This window comes from Bos indicus x Bos taurus, chromosome 24 (assembly GCF_003369695.1).
Source record: "Bos indicus x Bos taurus breed Angus x Brahman F1 hybrid chromosome 24, Bos_hybrid_MaternalHap_v2.0, whole genome shotgun sequence".
NCBI lineage: Eukaryota > Metazoa > Chordata > Mammalia > Artiodactyla > Bovidae > Bos > Bos indicus x Bos taurus.
In genome coordinates, this window is record NC_040099.1 from 22,242,797 (window position 1) to 22,261,174 (window position 18,378).

An 18,378-nucleotide genomic window follows, 5' to 3' on the forward strand; every position below is an offset into this window, starting at 1 on the left:
ACAGGAGTTGGAGGGGTTTCAGGCTTTGTAGATATCACTTCATTTAATGCAGTGTTTAACAGTCTGAAGTCTTTCAAGTCTTTTGAGTCCTAGAGACATTTATTTTTCTGCCATCTTCCTCCCCATCCTACAGAGTCCTTCCTTTCTGCTCCTCGAGGGGACAGCCAAGGTTGAGCTGTCAGCTGAGCACACAGGAGCACCATGTGCTTGAAAACCAGGAGGTTGCTTAGATGACCCAACAAGCACTGCCAAATGTAAACAATGAGCTGAAAAAAAAAATCCTTTAGGACTCTAAAATTACTAAGTTTTTAGTAGGAAAAGTTTCCAGGCCTCAGTTTTTCATCTAGAAAAAAATGGGATTCAATGAGATGACCTCCAAGGCTGCATGCGGCTCTAAAAACACAGTTGACTCTTGAACAAGGTGGAGGTTAATCCAAGTATAATTTACAGTTGGCCCTCCACAGCCAAGGTTCTTCTGCATTCAAGGATTCAACCAACCAGGGTCCATGCAGTACTGTAGTATTTACTATTAAAAAATCTGCAAGTGCAAGTAGACCCATGCAGTTCAAACCTACATTGGCCGAGGATCAATTGCACTATGATACTACTTGGCGTAAAGAAAAGCATACAGCAAGTAGTTAGGCACTAATTTTGTGAGATGATCTCTGCTAGAACACACTGATGATGCCAGACTGAAGGATGTGTAGAACACACCTGCCTGTGTTTGCTCTCACCAGGAGCAGGAAGGCATCCCAGGGCCGTGTCTCCAGAGTCCAGATGCAGTGACACTATGGCCCAGTCAGGGGAAGACTCTGTTCATCATAAGCCCCTCTGCAAGCACCATCTGCATTAACGATGTTACCAGGGCCACACGATAAAAACAGCAATGATTCTTAGCCCTGGTCACAAGTGTTGATGTTTGGCCTTTTCGCATTTTCTAGCACTCAGCTAGTCTTGTAAAAGGGGACGCCCTTTGCACCATGGGATGCAGGCTTTCTTCTCTTGCCTGTACTGTATGTGTGGGCAGCACAGTACAACTCACTGCTGGACCGGGTCAGAGGTTCTGCTTTTCCCATGTCTTCACTTCTGTCTAACAGGATGCAGTATATGACATCTCTGCGTCTCAGCCCAAGCTGATTGGTGGAGAGATGACTCAGCGCCAACCACAAGCACAGGGGGAAGTGAGCAGAGAAGGGTTTCTGAGTGCATCCTTTATAAAATGCATCTGCTCTGCTAGAAATCCCTCTGCTTTCCTATCTTGACCAGCTGCAATGGCATTCTCCACATATTAAGTGGAAGTGTGAATCTTACCACCGCTTCTGTCTGTTACAATCTAACTCAATTAATTTGATGTGCTAGTGGGTCATCAAAACTATATATTTTCCTCATGTTTTAAACAATGTGTGAATTCTCCAGAGGAGGAGAAATACAGTTCTCAGTGCATTTTCTATTATACTTTATTCTGAGAAAGCTGGATTAACAACCACTTTTCAGCACACTAGGATGTCCTGTGGGAAAAGGATAAGTTAAAAATAAAAATCCCTTCTTTATTGATGAGTAGGGGCCACAGGTGAGCAGAACTGGGATGAGAAGCCGCTCCCTGGATAATATTTCACATGACTGATCATTGGGACTTCTCTGGTGGTCCATTTTTTGGGTGTTTGCCTGTCAATGTAGGGGACACAGATTTGATTTCTGATTTGGGAGGATTCCACAGGCCACAGAGCAACTAAGCCTGGGAGCCACAGTAACAAGCCCATGTGCCGAGAGCCCGTGCTTCACAAGAGAAGCCTGAGTGCTGCAACTAGAGACTAACTCCAACTCCTGCTCACTGAAACTAGAGAGAGCCTGCACGCAGCAACGAAGACCCAATGCTTGCCCAGAAGTAGATAAATAAATAAAAATTTAAAAGTAAATGACTTATTATTAATAAAACCAATAAGGATGAAGTTAAATGGCACCCCATTCCAGTACTCTTGCCTGGAAAATCCCATGGACAGAGGGGCCTGGTGGGCTGCAATCCATGAGGTCGCTAGGAGTCGGACACGACTGAGCGTCTTCACTTTCACTTTTCACTTTAATGCATTGGAGAAGGAAATGGCAACCCACTCCAGTGTTCTTGCCTGGAAAATCCCAGGGACAGGGGAGCCTGGTGGGCTGCCATCTATGGGGTCACACAGCGTTGGACACGACTGAAGCAACTTAGCAGCAGCAGCATGCCTAACTTGCAAAGTTTTAAGAGAAGATCCTTATTTGAATAGGAGGCTAATTAGAGACAATCATTTTTTTTTTTGCCTGGTGGCTCAGATGGTAAAGAATCTGCCTGCAATGCACAAGACCCGGCTTTGATCCCTGGGTCAGGAATATCCCCTAGAGAAAGGAATGGTTACCCACTCCAGTATTCTTGCCTGGAGAATCCCACGGACAGACGATCCTGGTGGGGTACAGTCCATGGGGTCACAAAGAGTCGGACACGACTGAGCAACTAACACTTCCACTTTTTTTTTTTGTCTTAACTCATTTACTTTTGTTTTGAATGTTTTGGGAGATATTGCTGCAGACTCTTTATCATCTCTCCAACTCTTCACATCTGGAATAATTTTAACTGACTCTCTTAACATTTTCGTCTCTAGAAACTACTCATGAGCATTAGTAACAAACATCTGCATAGTTCTTCCCGATGGAGAAATCAAGGTGTAAAACTCAACCAAATTCCTACAAAATTATTAATATGGTAGGAAAAAAAGTATCCAAGGCCAGTAACAAGGTTTTGTTTTTTTTTTAACTTTTTAAAACAAACACCCCAAATGTGAAAAAACAAACCACAAAAATGCTTTCAGATTCTAAGAGCAACTCTTAGAACACCCCTAAGCCTCCCAAGAATATATTGTTAAAAATCTCTTTTCACTGGGATGGGCCACAACCCCAAGGGAAAGCATGACTCAAATGGACTTAAAGCGTGATGTCACAGCATGTAGAACACACAATCATTCTAGTCAACCTCACCTGCGTCAGGTTGCTCAACAGGGTACACTCTGAAGGCATCAAATGACTTGCAAACTCCACCCAAGGTCCAAAGTCTGGGCAAACTACCATGAATCGTATCATAGACACTCAGATAGCAGTTTAGGACAGCCTTGTACACGCTTCCCCAAGGGACAGACCTGACTTAGACTTAGGATTCCTCTGGAGTTGGTGTCCATGGTGACGGGGAAGTACAGTGGTAGACTCCCGGGGCCGGGGAGCCACACGCTCTTGAATATAATTATACTCTTGTGATCTGTGTAGCTAATTGTAGGAGCTGTTGGTAAGCAGTACCAGGAGCCTCTTGTTCTTTTCAGATATGAGGAACAATAGCCCTGCAGGACAGATGTTTCTTGTTTCTGGGTACAATCTGATTCCAAAGCCTGAATCAGTCTCCCGAGACTGCAAAACAGCAGCCTCCAGGGCTCAGCCTCCCTCCAGCAGATTGTCCGTTCCTGAGTTTACAAAACACTCCTTCCACAGTGAAAAGACTTGGTGGTTCTTGACTACAGTGGAAGTTCCCCGTGGTTCAGGTATTGCTTAGTTTTAAGGTGAGTTTAAAAACATCAGTATTGATTGTACCTGCACTTTGTCTACAATTTAAAAACACATGTTTGAAAAGAAAAATCAGTAGCAGGTGGATGAAATTTGTCACAGATGAGATGCAGGATGGGGGAGAAAAGTCCATCCTGAGGTTATTTTTTTTTGGCCACACCTTGCAGTATGTGTAACTAGTTCCCTGACCAGGGATAGAACCCCCGCCTCTGCAGTGGAAACGTAGTCTTAACCACTGGGCCACCAGGGAAGCCCCATCCTGAGATTCTTACAGATCAAAAAAATGTGAATGTTTTTTAAATGGAAAAATGACCCATGGTATGAGTCAAGACAAAGCTATTGTAACAGAACCCAGTCAGAACCAGAAGCAGCTTTGCAGAGTTCCACTATTTGTCTTTCCTATCATGTACGTGGGCCTCCCAGATGGCGCTAGTGGTAAAGAAAGTGAAAGTGAAAGTGAAAGGGAAGTCGCTCAGTCGGGTCCGACTCTTAGTGACCCCATGGACTGCAGCCTACCAGGCTCCTCCATCCATGGGATTTTCCAGGCAAGAGTACTGGAGTGGGGTGCCACTGGTAAAGAACATGCTTGCTAATGCAGGAGACATAAGATATGGGTTTAATCCCAGGGTTGGGAAGGTCCCATGGAGAAGGAAATGGCAACCCACTCTAGTATTCTTGCTCGAAAATCCCACAGAGGAGCCTGGAGGGCTATGGTCCACAGGGTTGCAGAGTCAAGCATGACTGAAGCGACTTAGCGCATACACACACAGCATATCACCTACAAGTGTTTTGTATCTCCTTCCAGCAGATAACCACTATTTCTGTCTCGCACTAAACACTGACCCAAACCTGCTGGCTGCTCCACCTTCACACCGAGTGTAAAGCACAATTCCTCTCAGAGATGTTGGTGTTTAAAAGATATCAATATTTTAGGCAAAAGAAATAAAGTTCCAGCAGTAGACTTTTAGAAAGTACTTGCAGAGAAGCATCGCCTGCCCCATGAGTTTTCTGTCATAAAAACTTGCAACAGAAACAAACAAACAAAAAACTGAACTGCAAGCCAATGAACGAGAGAGTCCTACCTGAGCACCCCGTTTCCCAGCAGGAAAAAAACTTGTCTTCTGCATTTCTTCATCTATGAAAGCAGGGGGGCTGGAAAATGATGAAAATTCCAAATAGGAAGCTCTTATGTATCAAGAGCTGCTTGAGGACCCAGGGTCTGGCGATGACTACAAGCCCACCACCATCTCCAACCAGAGACGGAGTGGGGGAGATGAAAAGGCAATCACAAGGATCCACCTATCCTATCCTATCCTATCCTGGATGGGTGGGCCAGTGGGAGGTGGTGGGAAGGGGTGGTTAGGAGATTAGGAAAGGCCTTCCTGAACAATGCTCACGCATAACAACCAACACCTGTGGATCTCATTAAAGGACAGATTCTGATGGAGAACGTCCGGGGTGGAGCCTGATCTTGGGCACTTCTAAGATGTTTCACTGGTCCGTGGAGCACACTCGGAGGGGTGGGGCCCTAAAGGGATTAACAGCTGAGCTAAGACAAAGGCTAAGCATAAATAACTGTCATCCTAGGCAGAGGGCAGTGCAGATACTGAAGCTAAAAACACTGTTGAATATGGGAAGTGGCATTCAACATGCTAAGGGAAATTTTTATGTGAAATATTGTTAAATGCAAATGCAGATAGTAAGAGCTCCATGCAAACATACAAATAGATTTGCGAGAGTTGCATGAAGGTGGTTAGATGAGGAGTGTTTGCCCTAACGCCCCTCCCTCATCTTTTTCAGACTCTCAGTAATGAATTTATTAAAACAACAAAACAACTGAATTTCTCCTCCATGGGCTGGGTAGAGGGGAAAACTCTGCCCTGGGGTGTCTTAACAAAATGACCGTGAAGCTTCTTTCTATCTGGAATTATGTGATTGTTTCAGATACAAAGCTACTTAATAACTGATAACCACAATTATTAGAATGAATGTGCTAATAGTGACATAAAAACATGTTTTTGAAGGAATAATATTTTATTTAAAAAACTAATTAAAATATTAAAGCATGTGTTTTATAACCTATTAATAAATTTTTCCTGGGGAAAAGTGCAAGAGGATTGTATAGAATTCAGTCAGGAAAAAGCCTCAAATCACTTGATCTCACAGAGCCATGAGTGGTAACCTGATGAGGAATTCATTGTTCGGTGCCCCCAGAACACATTGCTGACCCCAGCCAGGAGAAAAACTTTCAGTTTCTGATGCAGAGGAGAGAGTTATGGTTGTCGAGGTCATAGAGCCCCAGGTTGCATGACTATGAGGTGTGTGTACAATGGCTCTGTAGAGGGGACTGTTAAAATTACTGTAATCTTTGGTCCAAATCAAATGGGCTTCCCTTGTGGCTCAGCGGGTAAATCTGCCCGCAATGTGGGAGACCTGGGTTTGATCCCTAGGTTGGGAAGATCCCCTGGAGAAGAGAATGGCTACCCCCTCCAGTATGCTGGCCTGGAAAATTCCACATGCTGCATAGTCCATGGGGTCGCAAAGAGTCAGACATGACAGAGCAACTTTCACTTTATTCCAAATCAGGCATGTTGTGGAAAACCACATCATGTAATCTTCAGTCAACTGCCAGCCCTAGCTGAAGCAGAACACAAAACAAATCTTAAGACCACATTGCCGTACACAACACAGTCATCACAGAGACCCTCCTCCCACACATTATCTGGGGTAAACACACATCCCAGGTGATGCTAATGCTACAGGTCTTGGCCCTCACTTGACCAACAAGGCATCCCTGGAACCACCTGAGACTGAACTTCAATCATCAGTGTCCCGTGGACATGGTTGATGGGTTTCTCCCATCACTACACTTGAGCTAACAGTTTACCTGTTAAAGTATCTATTTTATTGAAAGGTCTGTGAAAGAATAGAAAGTACCTTAAGATATCTTACAAATAAGATACCATTCAAGATTCTTATATGAATCTTGTGAGACAATTTCAGACTCCACTCTCTCTATCTAACAGCTGAGAAAACTCAGCTTCAGGGATGGTGATGAAGAATGTTAAAGTCTCCCGAATCACCCAGTCGGTCAGCTGCAGAACTGGTTGTTCGCATCAGGCCTTCTGATGTTCTCACCCCAATTCCAGAATTCTTTCTAGCATATAACCCTGTAACTTCTAAAAAACAAGCAGGCAACTATAAAGGGAGGTTTTTGAACTCAAGAGGCATTAAGATCTATGAAACCTTTTAAATTACTTTTTAAAACTTAGATTTTCCTAAGAGTAGTTTGGGCCTTTGCCATAGGCCCAAATTGCATGTCCTTTGTTCAGTTTTAGAGGAACCTAGGAATACTATGCGGAGAAGGCAATGGCACCCCACTCCAGTGTTCTTGCCTGGAGAATCCCAGGGACGGGGGAGCCTGGTGGGCTGCTGTCTATGGGGTCGCACAGAGTCGGACACGACTGAAGTGACTTAGCAGCAGCAGCAGGAATACTATGAATGTATGGTGTTGGCATATAAATATTCTTAAAATTTTTTAATTGGAGTATAATTGTTTTATACTGTTATGTTAGTTTCACTAAAGTCAAAGTGAATCAGCAATATGTATACATATATCCCCTCCCTCTCGAACCTGCCTCCCACCTTATCCCCATCTCACCCCCCTAGTTCATCACCGAGCACCAAACTGAACTGAAATATTCTTATGTAAGTTGTAGTATATGAAGTAAAAAAGCACAAAAATATTTGCTGGTGATTTGTAGGTTCTTAAGGACAACCCAGAATGTTATAATAGGTTGTTGAATTAGTTTTAGTGAGAGACTTTTTTAAACTTACATTTATCTTATTTTGTTACATATGCTCATTATAAAACAATGTTAGAAATGGTCATTTGGGATTTTCATATGAACAAAATAGAAATACAGTAGTTCCCTATCTTGAAGATACTGGATCAAAGGAAAGTATTCCTAATGTGTTAAAAGAGACAGTTTGTTAAGGATTACTGCAACGGGATATTAAACATAAAGACCAATTTATGGTGAAAAAGTGGATCCTTTAGTTTAGGACTTCTCAAACTTTAATATGTATATGAATCACTTATGGCTCTTGTTAAAGTGAAGATTCTGATTGAGAAGGTCTGGGGTGGAGCCCAAAACTCAGCCTGTCAAGATATCCCAGGTGATGCTGATGATATAGGACCTGGGACCTCACTTTAGCAAGGCGTCATTGGAATCACCTGAGGGTAAACTTTGACCAGCAGTGTCCTGTGGACGTGGCTGATGGGTTTTTTCATGTTACCCCATGTACCTATTAAAGTATCTATTAAGAGGTTTGTGAAAGAATAGAATGTACCATTAGATATTTTACAAATAAAAAATGTTGCTGACTTTCCTGGTGGCAAAGTGAATAGGAGTTCACCTACTAATGCTGGGGACACTGGTTTGATTCCTGGTCTGGGAAGATCCCACAAGCCAAGGAGCAACGAAGCCCAGGAGCCACAGCTACTGAGCCTGCGTTCTACCCTGCATGCTGCAACCACTAAAGCCCAAGCACCGAGAGCTGGGGCTCTGCAGCAAGAGACGCCACCACAGTGAGAAGCACGGGCACTGCAGAGAAGATCCAGCACAGCCAAACATTAAAGAAATGAATAAAATTATTAAAAAGTTTCTAATTTTCTAGACCTGGCTTTACTTTTTATTTTCCTTCTTAAGTAAGCAAAATGTGCACAAAACTTCTGATAGTGGCTTGATTTTTCTCTTTAGTAGGTGAAGGCAACTCAGATATTTTATTATCCTCAGAAATACAGTTGCAGATCACATATTTTACAGACGAGGAAAGCTAATCATATTGAGATTATGGGATAAAAGTAAGATTGTAAGATTTAGCAAAAAAAAAAAAAGAAAAGAAATAAAACAAAACTTCAATCAACCACCATCAAAAAGATGGGATACCCAGTTAAATCTGAATTTTACATAAAAGATTAATGTTTTCAGTATAAGTATATCCCATACAATATATATACTTAGGCTAAAAACAAAAGACAACCTTGTTCATCTGAAAATCAGACCTAACTGGGGTTCCTGTATTTTATCTGGCAACCATTGCTAAAAACATACCCTAGATTTTAACTTACACGTAAGTGCTAGGAGAGCAGATGCTGGGGTAGAGAATTAACAGACCCACTGACAGTGTTGTTGAAACATCCCAGCTGCACAGGGAATTGCTTTCTGGACTTGCCAGAACCAGATGGAGCACTTGGCTATTACTGCCTTGATTTATGGAAACTTCTTTTGGGAGATTTGTGCCCTGAAGACCACCCTTTAAAAAAATTATGATATAGGGTAAGTTGGAAGTAAAGCTAACGGGAATCTTGTATCAGTAGCTTCCTTTCTGGAGAAGAACGAGGTGGCACAAAGCAGGAAGGTTTTTCTTCTAGTTCCCTGTCTTTTCTTCTTGTGGAGATGTTCAGTGGGAGAGTGAAAATAGTGGTTCCTTAGACACATGAGAGGTGATTCTTAATACACTACATTTTGGCAGGTTGATTGGATTTAAGATTATCTTTGAAGGAAGGAGGTGTAAGGTGGTTGCAGGCACTCTCGCCACTCTTGCTTATTGGTTGGTGAAAGCTGACTCGACTAGCTTTTAAAGAGGGTAATTTAGTCTTCTGATTTCACTTTTATGTATACAAGCCAATAAAAAGTCTCAAAAATTTTAGCAAAAAATCCAGGAATTGCCTTATTTTCCAGTTGCTTTTTCTTGCTTATTTTCCCTTCTACTGACTTCAAATACCAACAGTCATTCCTGCCATGATGTTTATAATCATCTCTAAGAACCAAGGTCTGCCCATCACCAGAATATTTTTGAGTGTTTTGATGCTGAAAGCTCAGCTTCTCTGTGGTGCCAAATCGAATCTTGGAGATAGGTTTCGGTGAAGTAGAGAAGAATAGCTCTATTGCTTAGTCAGGCAAAGAGGGCCACAGAGAGCTAATGTCTTCCAAACTGTGTCCCAACTTGGGGAAGATAGTGGGAGGTTTTATAGTAATTGCTCAAAGAGGGTGTGATCAGCTTGTAGACATTCTTCTAATGGGTTGGTGGTGAGGTAAGTTGGCAACCTTCAGGTCCAACTGGTCTGGGGTCTACATGCTTGTGGGCAGCATATCATTGTTAATTGTTCACTTCTCCACCTGGAGGGGTTTCAGTATCTGCAAAACAGCTCAAACATATTGTGTGTATCCATTGATGGGGAAACAGGATCTTGCCCCAAGGCTGCCCTTGACTGTTTCTCCCTGGTCTCACAACCCCTCCCTTCTCTAATTAACAACTACTTGAATTCACCCATTGAATTCAGGGGAGGTTACAGAAGCTGAATGAAAGTTGCTTCCTATAATCAAAGAGATGGGGACACAGAAAGGCCTTGGGCTCAGGAGCCCCACAGGGCCCTGGCAAGGTATCAGTTTTGATCCTGCTTAAGCATTTGACAATTATGAATTCCCTATTCTGGTAAAAATACAGTAAATCCAATTAATTCCTACTTTTAGGAATTACTTTGGAGAGAACTGCTGCTGCTGCTGCTGCTAAGTCGCTTCAGTCGTGTCCGACTCTGTGCGACCCCATAGACGGCAGCCCACCAGGCTCCCCCGTCCCTGGGATTCTCCAGGCAAGAACACTGGAGTGGGTTGCCATTTCCTTCTCCAATGCATGAAAGTGAAAAGTGAAAGTGAAGACGCTCAGTCGTGTCTGAGTCTTCGTGACCCCATGGACTGCAGCCTACCAGGCTCCTCCGTCCATGGGATTTTCCAGGCAAGAGTACTGGAGTGGGGTGCCATTGCCTTCTCCGTGGAGAGAACTACTAGTGATATATGTATGCATGCTAAGTCGCTTCAGTCGTGGTCAACTCTGTGTGACGCTGTGGATTGCAGTCTGCCAGGCTCCTCTATCCAAGGGATTCTCCAGGCAAGAATACTGGAGTGGGTTGCCGTGCCCTCCTCCAGGGGATCTTCCCGACCCAGGGACTGAACCCAAGTCTCCAATGTCTCCTGCATTGGCAGGTGGGTTCTTTATTGCTAGCACCACCTGGGAAGCCCTTATATATATATGTATGACAGACACTTATCAAACAAAATGTATTTAGTAAAAAAAAAATTAGTGAAAGCTAAATTATGATAAGGTAGGAAAGCTAATTTCACTTGAACTAGTTCCTCACCCAGTCAGCATAGGAGTTATACAATCTATTAATATCTTCCATTGTCCCCTCCTCCTCTTCCCCAATTATTCCATCAGGAACACTAGTGGGTTAAGTTACCTTGGAAGTTAGTTATCAACAAGCCATTACTACCCATAGTCCTAGGATGGGATTAAATACATTTACAACTTGTTTTTGTTTTTAGAAATGATTTAGCTGATTTCAGATACTTCAAAATACACATTATTTATAGTGCAGTGTTCGATTTTTTCTCTCTAAATTTCAGGTGTACTGATTCTGGAAGAGATGAAGAGGACAAGAGTTATTACACATAACCTTTAAGGTTGCTCTAGTAATCTAAGTGACACTCACTTGGAAATGGTCTGTGGCATGAACAAGTCATCAGAAAGAGGAAGTTCTCTTAACTGAAGGAAATTTTATGAGAGGCAACATTTACAGTAAAAAATTACAGCAAGTTCCTATCAATGTAGCTGTCCTTTCAAATATTTCTTCTGGACTCAGGAGTAATCTATTCAACTTTGAGAAGAAGGCATATAATTTGAATTTCTGGATCCTAATCTGTTCTATTTTTCAATTTGGAAATTTCAAACCTAATTGTTCACAGCATACTGTCAGTCTTTAGTGATATAAGTGATTATATGAAGTGGAAGTGAAGTGTTAGTCTCTCAGTCATGTCCAACTCTTTGCAACCCCATGGATTGTAGCCCATCAGGCTTCTCTGTCCATGGTATTCTTCAGGCAAGAGTACTGGAGGGAGTAGCCATTCTCTTTTCTAGGGGGTCTTCCTGACCCAGGGATCGAACCTGCATCTCCTGCATTGCTGGCAGATTCTTTACTGTCTGAGCCACCAGGGTAGCCTGATTATATGTATATTTCCTTATTATCTAATGACCATTGCCTTGGTAAGTAGCAAGCAATTTATTAATATCTTAAATATATACTTTAGAAGAGTGGTGCAGTTTCCCAAAGAAGCAAGTTTCTGCATCAAGCTTTAAGTGTATGACGTGACAGCCAATGAAAAATGTCAAAATCTGAATAGATCCTCAAATTGTGCATTCATATACTAAAACAAGTAAGACTGGAAATGCCCTCATAGGGTGGCATAGCAAAGTTTCTATGGCTAAAGAGCTGAAGCAAGTGTGACCCTGGACTTGCTGTCAAGGGTGTATGTTTGCATTTTCTAGACCTCTGGAAACAGTGACAGCTCAATCTAAGTTAGTATTTCACTGTTTGGACGGTTTAGGTTCAGAAGTTTTATGGTTTACCACGTCACTAAAATTCCTTTTTAAAAATTTTTCCTGCTTCTGAAAATACCCTCAATAGGGGAACTGTTCATTGGTCAGTCGATAAGTCATGTCTGACTCTGTGATCCCATGGATGGGATCCTCTGTCTTCTAGCCTCCTCTGTCTTCCATTATCTCCCAGAGTTTGCTCAAATTCACATCCATTGAGTTGGTGATTCCACCTAATCATCTCATCTTTTTCCACCCTCTTCTCCTTTTGCCTTCAATCTTTCCCAGCATCAGGGTCTTTTCCAATGAGAGGGCTCTTCAAGTCAGGTGGTTAAAGTATTGGAGCTGGAGCTTCAGCTTCAGCAACAGTCCTTCCAAAGAATATTCAGGGTTGATTTCCTTTAGGATTGACTGGTTTGATCTCCTGGCAGCCCAAGAAACTCTCAAGAGTCTTCTCCAGCATCACCATTCAAAAGCATCAGTTCTTTGGCACTCCGCCTTCTTTATGGTCTAGCTCTCACATCTGTACATGACTACTGGAAAAATCATAGTTTTGACTACATGGACCTTTGTCAGCAAAGTGATGTCTCTGCTTTTCAATATGCTGTCCAGGTTTGTCATAGCTTTCCTTCCAAAGGAGCAAGTGTCTTTTAATTTCCTGGCTGTTATCACCATCCACAGTGATTTTGGAGCCACTGGACCACCAGGGAAGTCCCAGTGCATTTAACATTTGCTGAATGATGTGACTAACGTTTAAGGGCCCTTATACAAGTTAAATAGAGGAGGAAATGGCAGCCCACTCCATATTCTTGTCTGGAAAATCCCATGGACAGAGGAACCTGACAGGCTACAGTCCATGGGGTCGCAAAGAGTTGGACACAATTTAGCAACTAAACCACTACCATCACCATACAAGTTAAACATTCTTGCTTTGCTTATCTGGATAAGAAGCTAACGATGGCTCCAACTGTTTAAAGTTGGCCTAGGCCAAAGGTGGATAATATGAGAATAAATGAGAGCATGATATATGTGAGAGTCTCTCCTTTTTCTAGGAGGGAGGAGATAATTAGAATTGAGCTTGCCTACCCAGAACCTCCAGGCAAGATTACATCAAACCCTCGTCAAGGGACTTCCCGGTGGTCCACTGGAAGACTCTGTGTTTCCAATGCAGGGTGTCCGGGTTCAATCCCTGGTCAGGGAACTAGATCCCACCGGCCTCAATTAAGAGTTTGCGAGCCACAACTAAAGATCCTGGGTGCTGCAACTAAGACCTGGTGCAGCCAAATAAATAAATATTAAAACAAAACAAAACAAAACAAAAATCCCTAGTCAAGAAACAGCAGGGTTGTAGAACAGACCCTCAGAAAGAGGTCAGGATTCCAGGTTTCTCCCCACTTTGCCAGATCATTTAACAACCTGTGCTATTTGGCACACGGGAAAAATATCTACCCAATTGTGTTTAGGCTAATAAGATCAGTGGGCTGTGTATATTTAAGATAATAAGATGGGGTGGTTCTCATCTGTTGTCAGAAACTTCAGAGCTTCTGAAGTTGAAGTGACACCCTTTCTTTGCACCTTACCCTCTTTGGCCTACTTGTGACTATCACAGAGCTAGGTTTTTAGCATCCTCTGATGAACAGTTTCTTATTAATCTGGATTAGTTTCATTTTTCTAGATTGTATTTCAGCCTTTCAGTATCTTACAGCTTCCCCTAAAGGAGTCGAAATAACAGAAGTGTATTCTCAGTGACTTTTCTCCACTACACTGGAATGAGAATGGGTGAATTTATGTCATCTGACCTTTGGAAATTCTTAACATTTATTTTGCTGGCATCCAGCAAGGAATACACCCAAATTTCCACTTTTAAATATTCTGGCTATATAGATGTTTTTGCACTATTTTTAATGTAGGTGGAAGTCTAGAAGGTTTTATTAAAGCTGTCTAACTATTAACCTACCATTTATCCTACTCTGAAATAACTCTAATTAGTTCCTTTTGGCATCCACATGGTTAAATGTGTGTGTGTGTGTGTGTGTGTGTGTGTGTGTTTCTGATAATAAGTGGTAGAGAGTGAAATTTTTGTGAAGTGAATCTTTGATCCATGAGAGTATAGTTAAGTAACAGGACAATTATTATACTCAGGACACTAATTTTACTTTCAGTTTTTGGCCACACCATGGGGCATGAGGGATCTTAGTTCCTTGACCAGGGATCAAACTCATGCCCCCTGTAGTGGAAGCACAGTCTTAACCACTGGATCACTAGGGAAGTCCTGATGTGAAATTGCTTTATATAAAGATGTAAGTGAACAAAGCGCTACCATCTTAAGGTTCTTAAGAACCGTAACAGAACTTTGGCTCCTACATATCCAGAATATCTGTCTTGGAAAAAAAATAAAAATGAATGTACTCAGGATGCTTTGCTTAAAAATATCTTCCGCACATTCTGATAATGTTCAGTATGAATATTTACAAAAGGTCTGTGTTCTGTGCTATAGGAGTTGTAGACATTAAAGGCCCCTTCCAGTTAATAGAATACCAAGCAGGGTACATAGGGTCAAAAAAAGTTCAATAGCTGATGATATTGAATGCTTGCTATATGCTAGGCATGGTTGTTCCCCCATAAAGAAGCTGAGAATGGGGAAGAAAGCATTTAGGCAAGAGAGTTATGATGATATGATATAAAGAATAATGAGGAAAAGAGAGGTATAAAAATTGAAGTTAATAGTAATAAAAATAAGTATTTCACAAACTGTGTACATCTTTAAATAGGCTGTCTTACTAGGATCATGCCTTGAGGATGATTTTTTTAAAACAAGAAACTTTTGGATAGTAACATAAAATCTAACATAATCTAACATGACATAAAATGTTAGATGTAATCATTTCTATTTAAACAGACCCTTTAATTTACCCCTGAATGTGTCATCAGTTATTTGATTTTTTTTTTATTCAAAATGTATGTACTGCAAATTCATCCTCTCTGTTTTGCATAATTGAAATAACCCAAACCACTTTGCCAACTTTTTTTTTTTATGCCTCCCACCAAGGAAATTACAAGACTTCTATCTAGTTGGCTATATGTTTCCTCTTCTAACAGAAGACGGCATTATAGGAAGCAGGTGGAACAAGGTGATGGAAAAGCGAGATCCTGGTACAAGCAGACAGATCCTGATCAGACATTCAAATGAGCTTTCGAAGGAGTGGAATAGTGCGTGTCAATAAGCTACTGGATGTAACTACTTCCTACTCTGGGCTCCGCCTTGGAGTACAGCCTGCTGACTCACGAAGCTGCTCCGAGTTAGTTTCTGCTGGGTTTTCCCACTGCCTGCTACACGTGAATCATGCTGGAATGAAGTTTCTACCGTATCCTTAACAACCGTGCACAAACCAGGCACCGACAGTGAACTTCAATCTTTCCAGTAAGAACCAGACTCTGGGCTAAGAGGGTGAAAAATGATGTGGCAGGTACCAACGCTAGCCAAGCCGCCAGATGACAGACTGCCCCCCTCCTTGTCACTAGCCCCCCAGTTTCAGCTTGGTTTCTCCCACCCAGGTAGTTAAACTCCTATCTTGTCTGGCAGCTACCAGCTGCCAGATCACTGAACTCTGCCCTTGCCTCACTGGTTCTCAGGTTTGGCTGCACAATGAAATCACTTGGAGATAAACACATGTGGACACACATACACACACCCCCCACATCAACAAACCCCAAACCGATGCCTTGCTGTCATCTCCAAACTTGCCTAATTCAAGTGGGTTAGGATGAGATAACTTACATGAGGATTTTTCGAGCTCCTCAAGCGCAAATTTTGGGAGCATTGCTCTTCCTATGCAAGTGAAACCTGTCAGTTACGCTTTCCCAACGACCACCGGCTGGGCTCCCCAAACCTCCTATCTTGGTGATCTACTAACAGCCCCTAACCGGTATCTCAATTTGGCAGCAAAGAAGGCTGGCAAACCAAGGAGCATTTTCAGAAGGGACGCTGGCTAGACGACCCCCTCCCCGCTCCTTTCCTTGCTAAAAACTTAGCTAAATTTGGCGCTTCCCCGAAGTATCTCAAACGCTGTTATTCTTTCTGTTACCTTTTGATCTTTGTTCTGTTTCATTCCACAGTGTCTTGTTCGGCAAAGCTGGAAGGCTCGGGTCCTTCGGATTAGAAGCTGGTACTGCTGAGTCAAACCTCAATCGAGACGCGACTGCACGCTTCACCTCGCCGGGACCGCCGCCTCGCAGTGAGGCCGCAGGGCAGATACTATGCTAATCAAGAAAGTTCTTCCGTCTCCTCGCGGGCGGGCGGGTGCAGGTTTGAACACTTAACCCTTGGTCTTACGTGACTGCGCTATAGTGTGTTTAGTGACCGCCTTTTGCTTGGCGGGTCTGGACCACGTTCCATGTTTTTGGAAAAGGAGAAGACGTGCGCAAGTGATGGAGAAAGCCCGCAGGGAGGGGACAGCAGCGTTGGCTGGCGCCCGGGTGAAGGGACGGCTAATGCTCGGAATATTAATTACTCTACGCTCTGCTGACCCGGCGAGGACTAGCAGAAGGGGACCGGGGGTTAAGACAAAGACTCCTCCTGATCAAACGGCTGCAGCTCCCCTGCCTCCGAGGTTACAGCTCGGCCTTCTGTCTGCACTGGGCGGCTCTTGGCACGGGACTGGCAAAGTGACTCAAGGGGGTGACTGAGTCCACTGGCCCTTTCGGGGTCTGAAAGTCTTCGTGACCGAGCGCTCCGGCTTCAGAGGGAAGGGTCTTTCTGTGCCACCCCACCCTGCCCGCCCTTTGTGGGATTTCTGGTCACGGCCCAGCCCTTCGAAGAGTGGACTGAAGAATTTTTTAAGCAAACAGAGTGAGGAGTCGCTGAGTAGCCCCCGCCTTGCGCTCAGGGTGCTCCTTGCAGAAAACCTCTTGGGATCATAATAATAACCCGGTCTCTTTCGCATCCATCCAGTTCCCGCATCCTGGGGGCCCGGGAACCCCAGCGGGAGCCGGAGTGGGAGTGGAGAGAGATGGGGCTGGTCTCCGCGGGAGGAGAAGCCCCGGTTGGGGGCGGGGGCAGGGAGGTGGCGGGCGGCAGCTGGGCCGGGGGTCCAGTGTTTGATCCCCAGCGGGCGGGACCCTGCGCGCTCCACTTCCAGGTCTGCCCCGTAGCGCGCAGTCCCTGCCAGCGCCCCTAGTTCTCGGTCCCTGCTCCCCAACTCTGGCTCCTAGAGGTCCGCGCGCTCTGGCGCGTAGTCCCAAGACACCCTCCTTCACCAGCGCCAAGTGTCCCTATCCTAGCCAGCCCGGCCCTCAGCCTCGAGCCGGTCCACTTTGCCTCTGCCAGCGTGGCAGCCCTGATTCACCCCCCCTTTCCCGGGGTGCGCGGCTCTGGGGCCCCGAAGGAGGGATGTGGCCCGCGGGAGAGCGGCGGGTGCACACTTAGGGGGCGCGACGCCGACCCCAGCACAACTTCTTGCCGGGCTCAGAGACCCCGGGTCCCGCAGGCTGCGCGACGGGCGGACTGCAGCCCCCCGGAGGCGGGAGGATGCGCGGCCAGCACCCGGCCGGGGAAGGACTGAGCCAGGACTGGGGGTGTCGGGGTGCGCCAGGGCGGTACCGCTTTAAATGCACTTGACTCACCTGCTCCGGCGCTGTCGCCTCCTTCCTCTACTGACAGCTGGGGGCTTTGTTTTCTCCACCCACCCAGGCGGCCGCGCTCCGCCCCCACCGCCACACGTGACTCGCCGTCTGCCACTGCGGCCGCCGGCGGGGCCACCCGGGGCACCCCGGCCTGGGCCACCCCTTCCCGGGGTGCGGGGTGCAGTTGGGGACCGCCGCCCCCGAGAGGCCCCGGGCAGGTCGGAGGCCACCCGCCGGTTTGTCAGTTGGAAGGTGGCACGCGGGTTAGGGCCAGGGTGAGTTGGTGACAAGGAATAAAGTGGCAGCGGGTGAAACGCGCAGAGCTTTGGGCCGCACCCAAGAGGGCGGAGGCCGGCGAGGCTCCGAAGGGCGGTTTAAGAGGCGACGCCGCACCCCGAAGTCTGTACCTGTAACTGGGAGCCTGCCAGCCGCCTTGCATCTACTTCTTAGGCCAAAGGTTTATACTCCTACCTGGCAAACAATGGATACTGCGGAGCTAACTAGTTTTGTCCTGGACGTTATTCATTAAACTAGGCAACTCTAAGCTGAACCATATGATAAACAGTGTAATCAATAATAGCAAGTTCTACTGAGGTTTCAAATCTGCTGCTTGTTGGTGCCGCTTGATATTTGGATTCTGTTTGGAAAATGGAATCCAGGCTGAGGACGCAAACTCCAGATTATTGATGTGGGCACGCATCCATTTGGAACAGCACCAAGTTTTAATGAAATGAATTGAGA

At 44.7% G+C, this 18,378-nt stretch overlaps 1 protein-coding gene across 2 annotated transcripts in view; it reads right to left on the reverse strand.

Annotated features, from left to right (window-relative positions):
• MAPRE2 (microtubule associated protein RP/EB family member 2) overlaps window positions 1-17,720 on the reverse strand; it is a 187,406-nt gene extending 169,686 nt beyond the window's left edge. The window contains exon 1 of one of the 2 annotated variants that reach the window (XM_027526207.1): window positions 17,638-17,720. Coding sequence is in view for 1 of the 2 variants with exons in the window: in XM_027526206.1 (XP_027382007.1) it covers window positions 16,101-16,124 (24 nt within the window). In the remaining variant the exon portion in view is untranslated. Of the gene's footprint in view, window positions 1-16,100; window positions 16,580-17,637 lie in introns of those variants that run through there. The other variant, XM_027526206.1, reaches the window with a different exon arrangement.
• Between the last annotated feature and the right edge of the window lie 658 nt (window positions 17,721-18,378).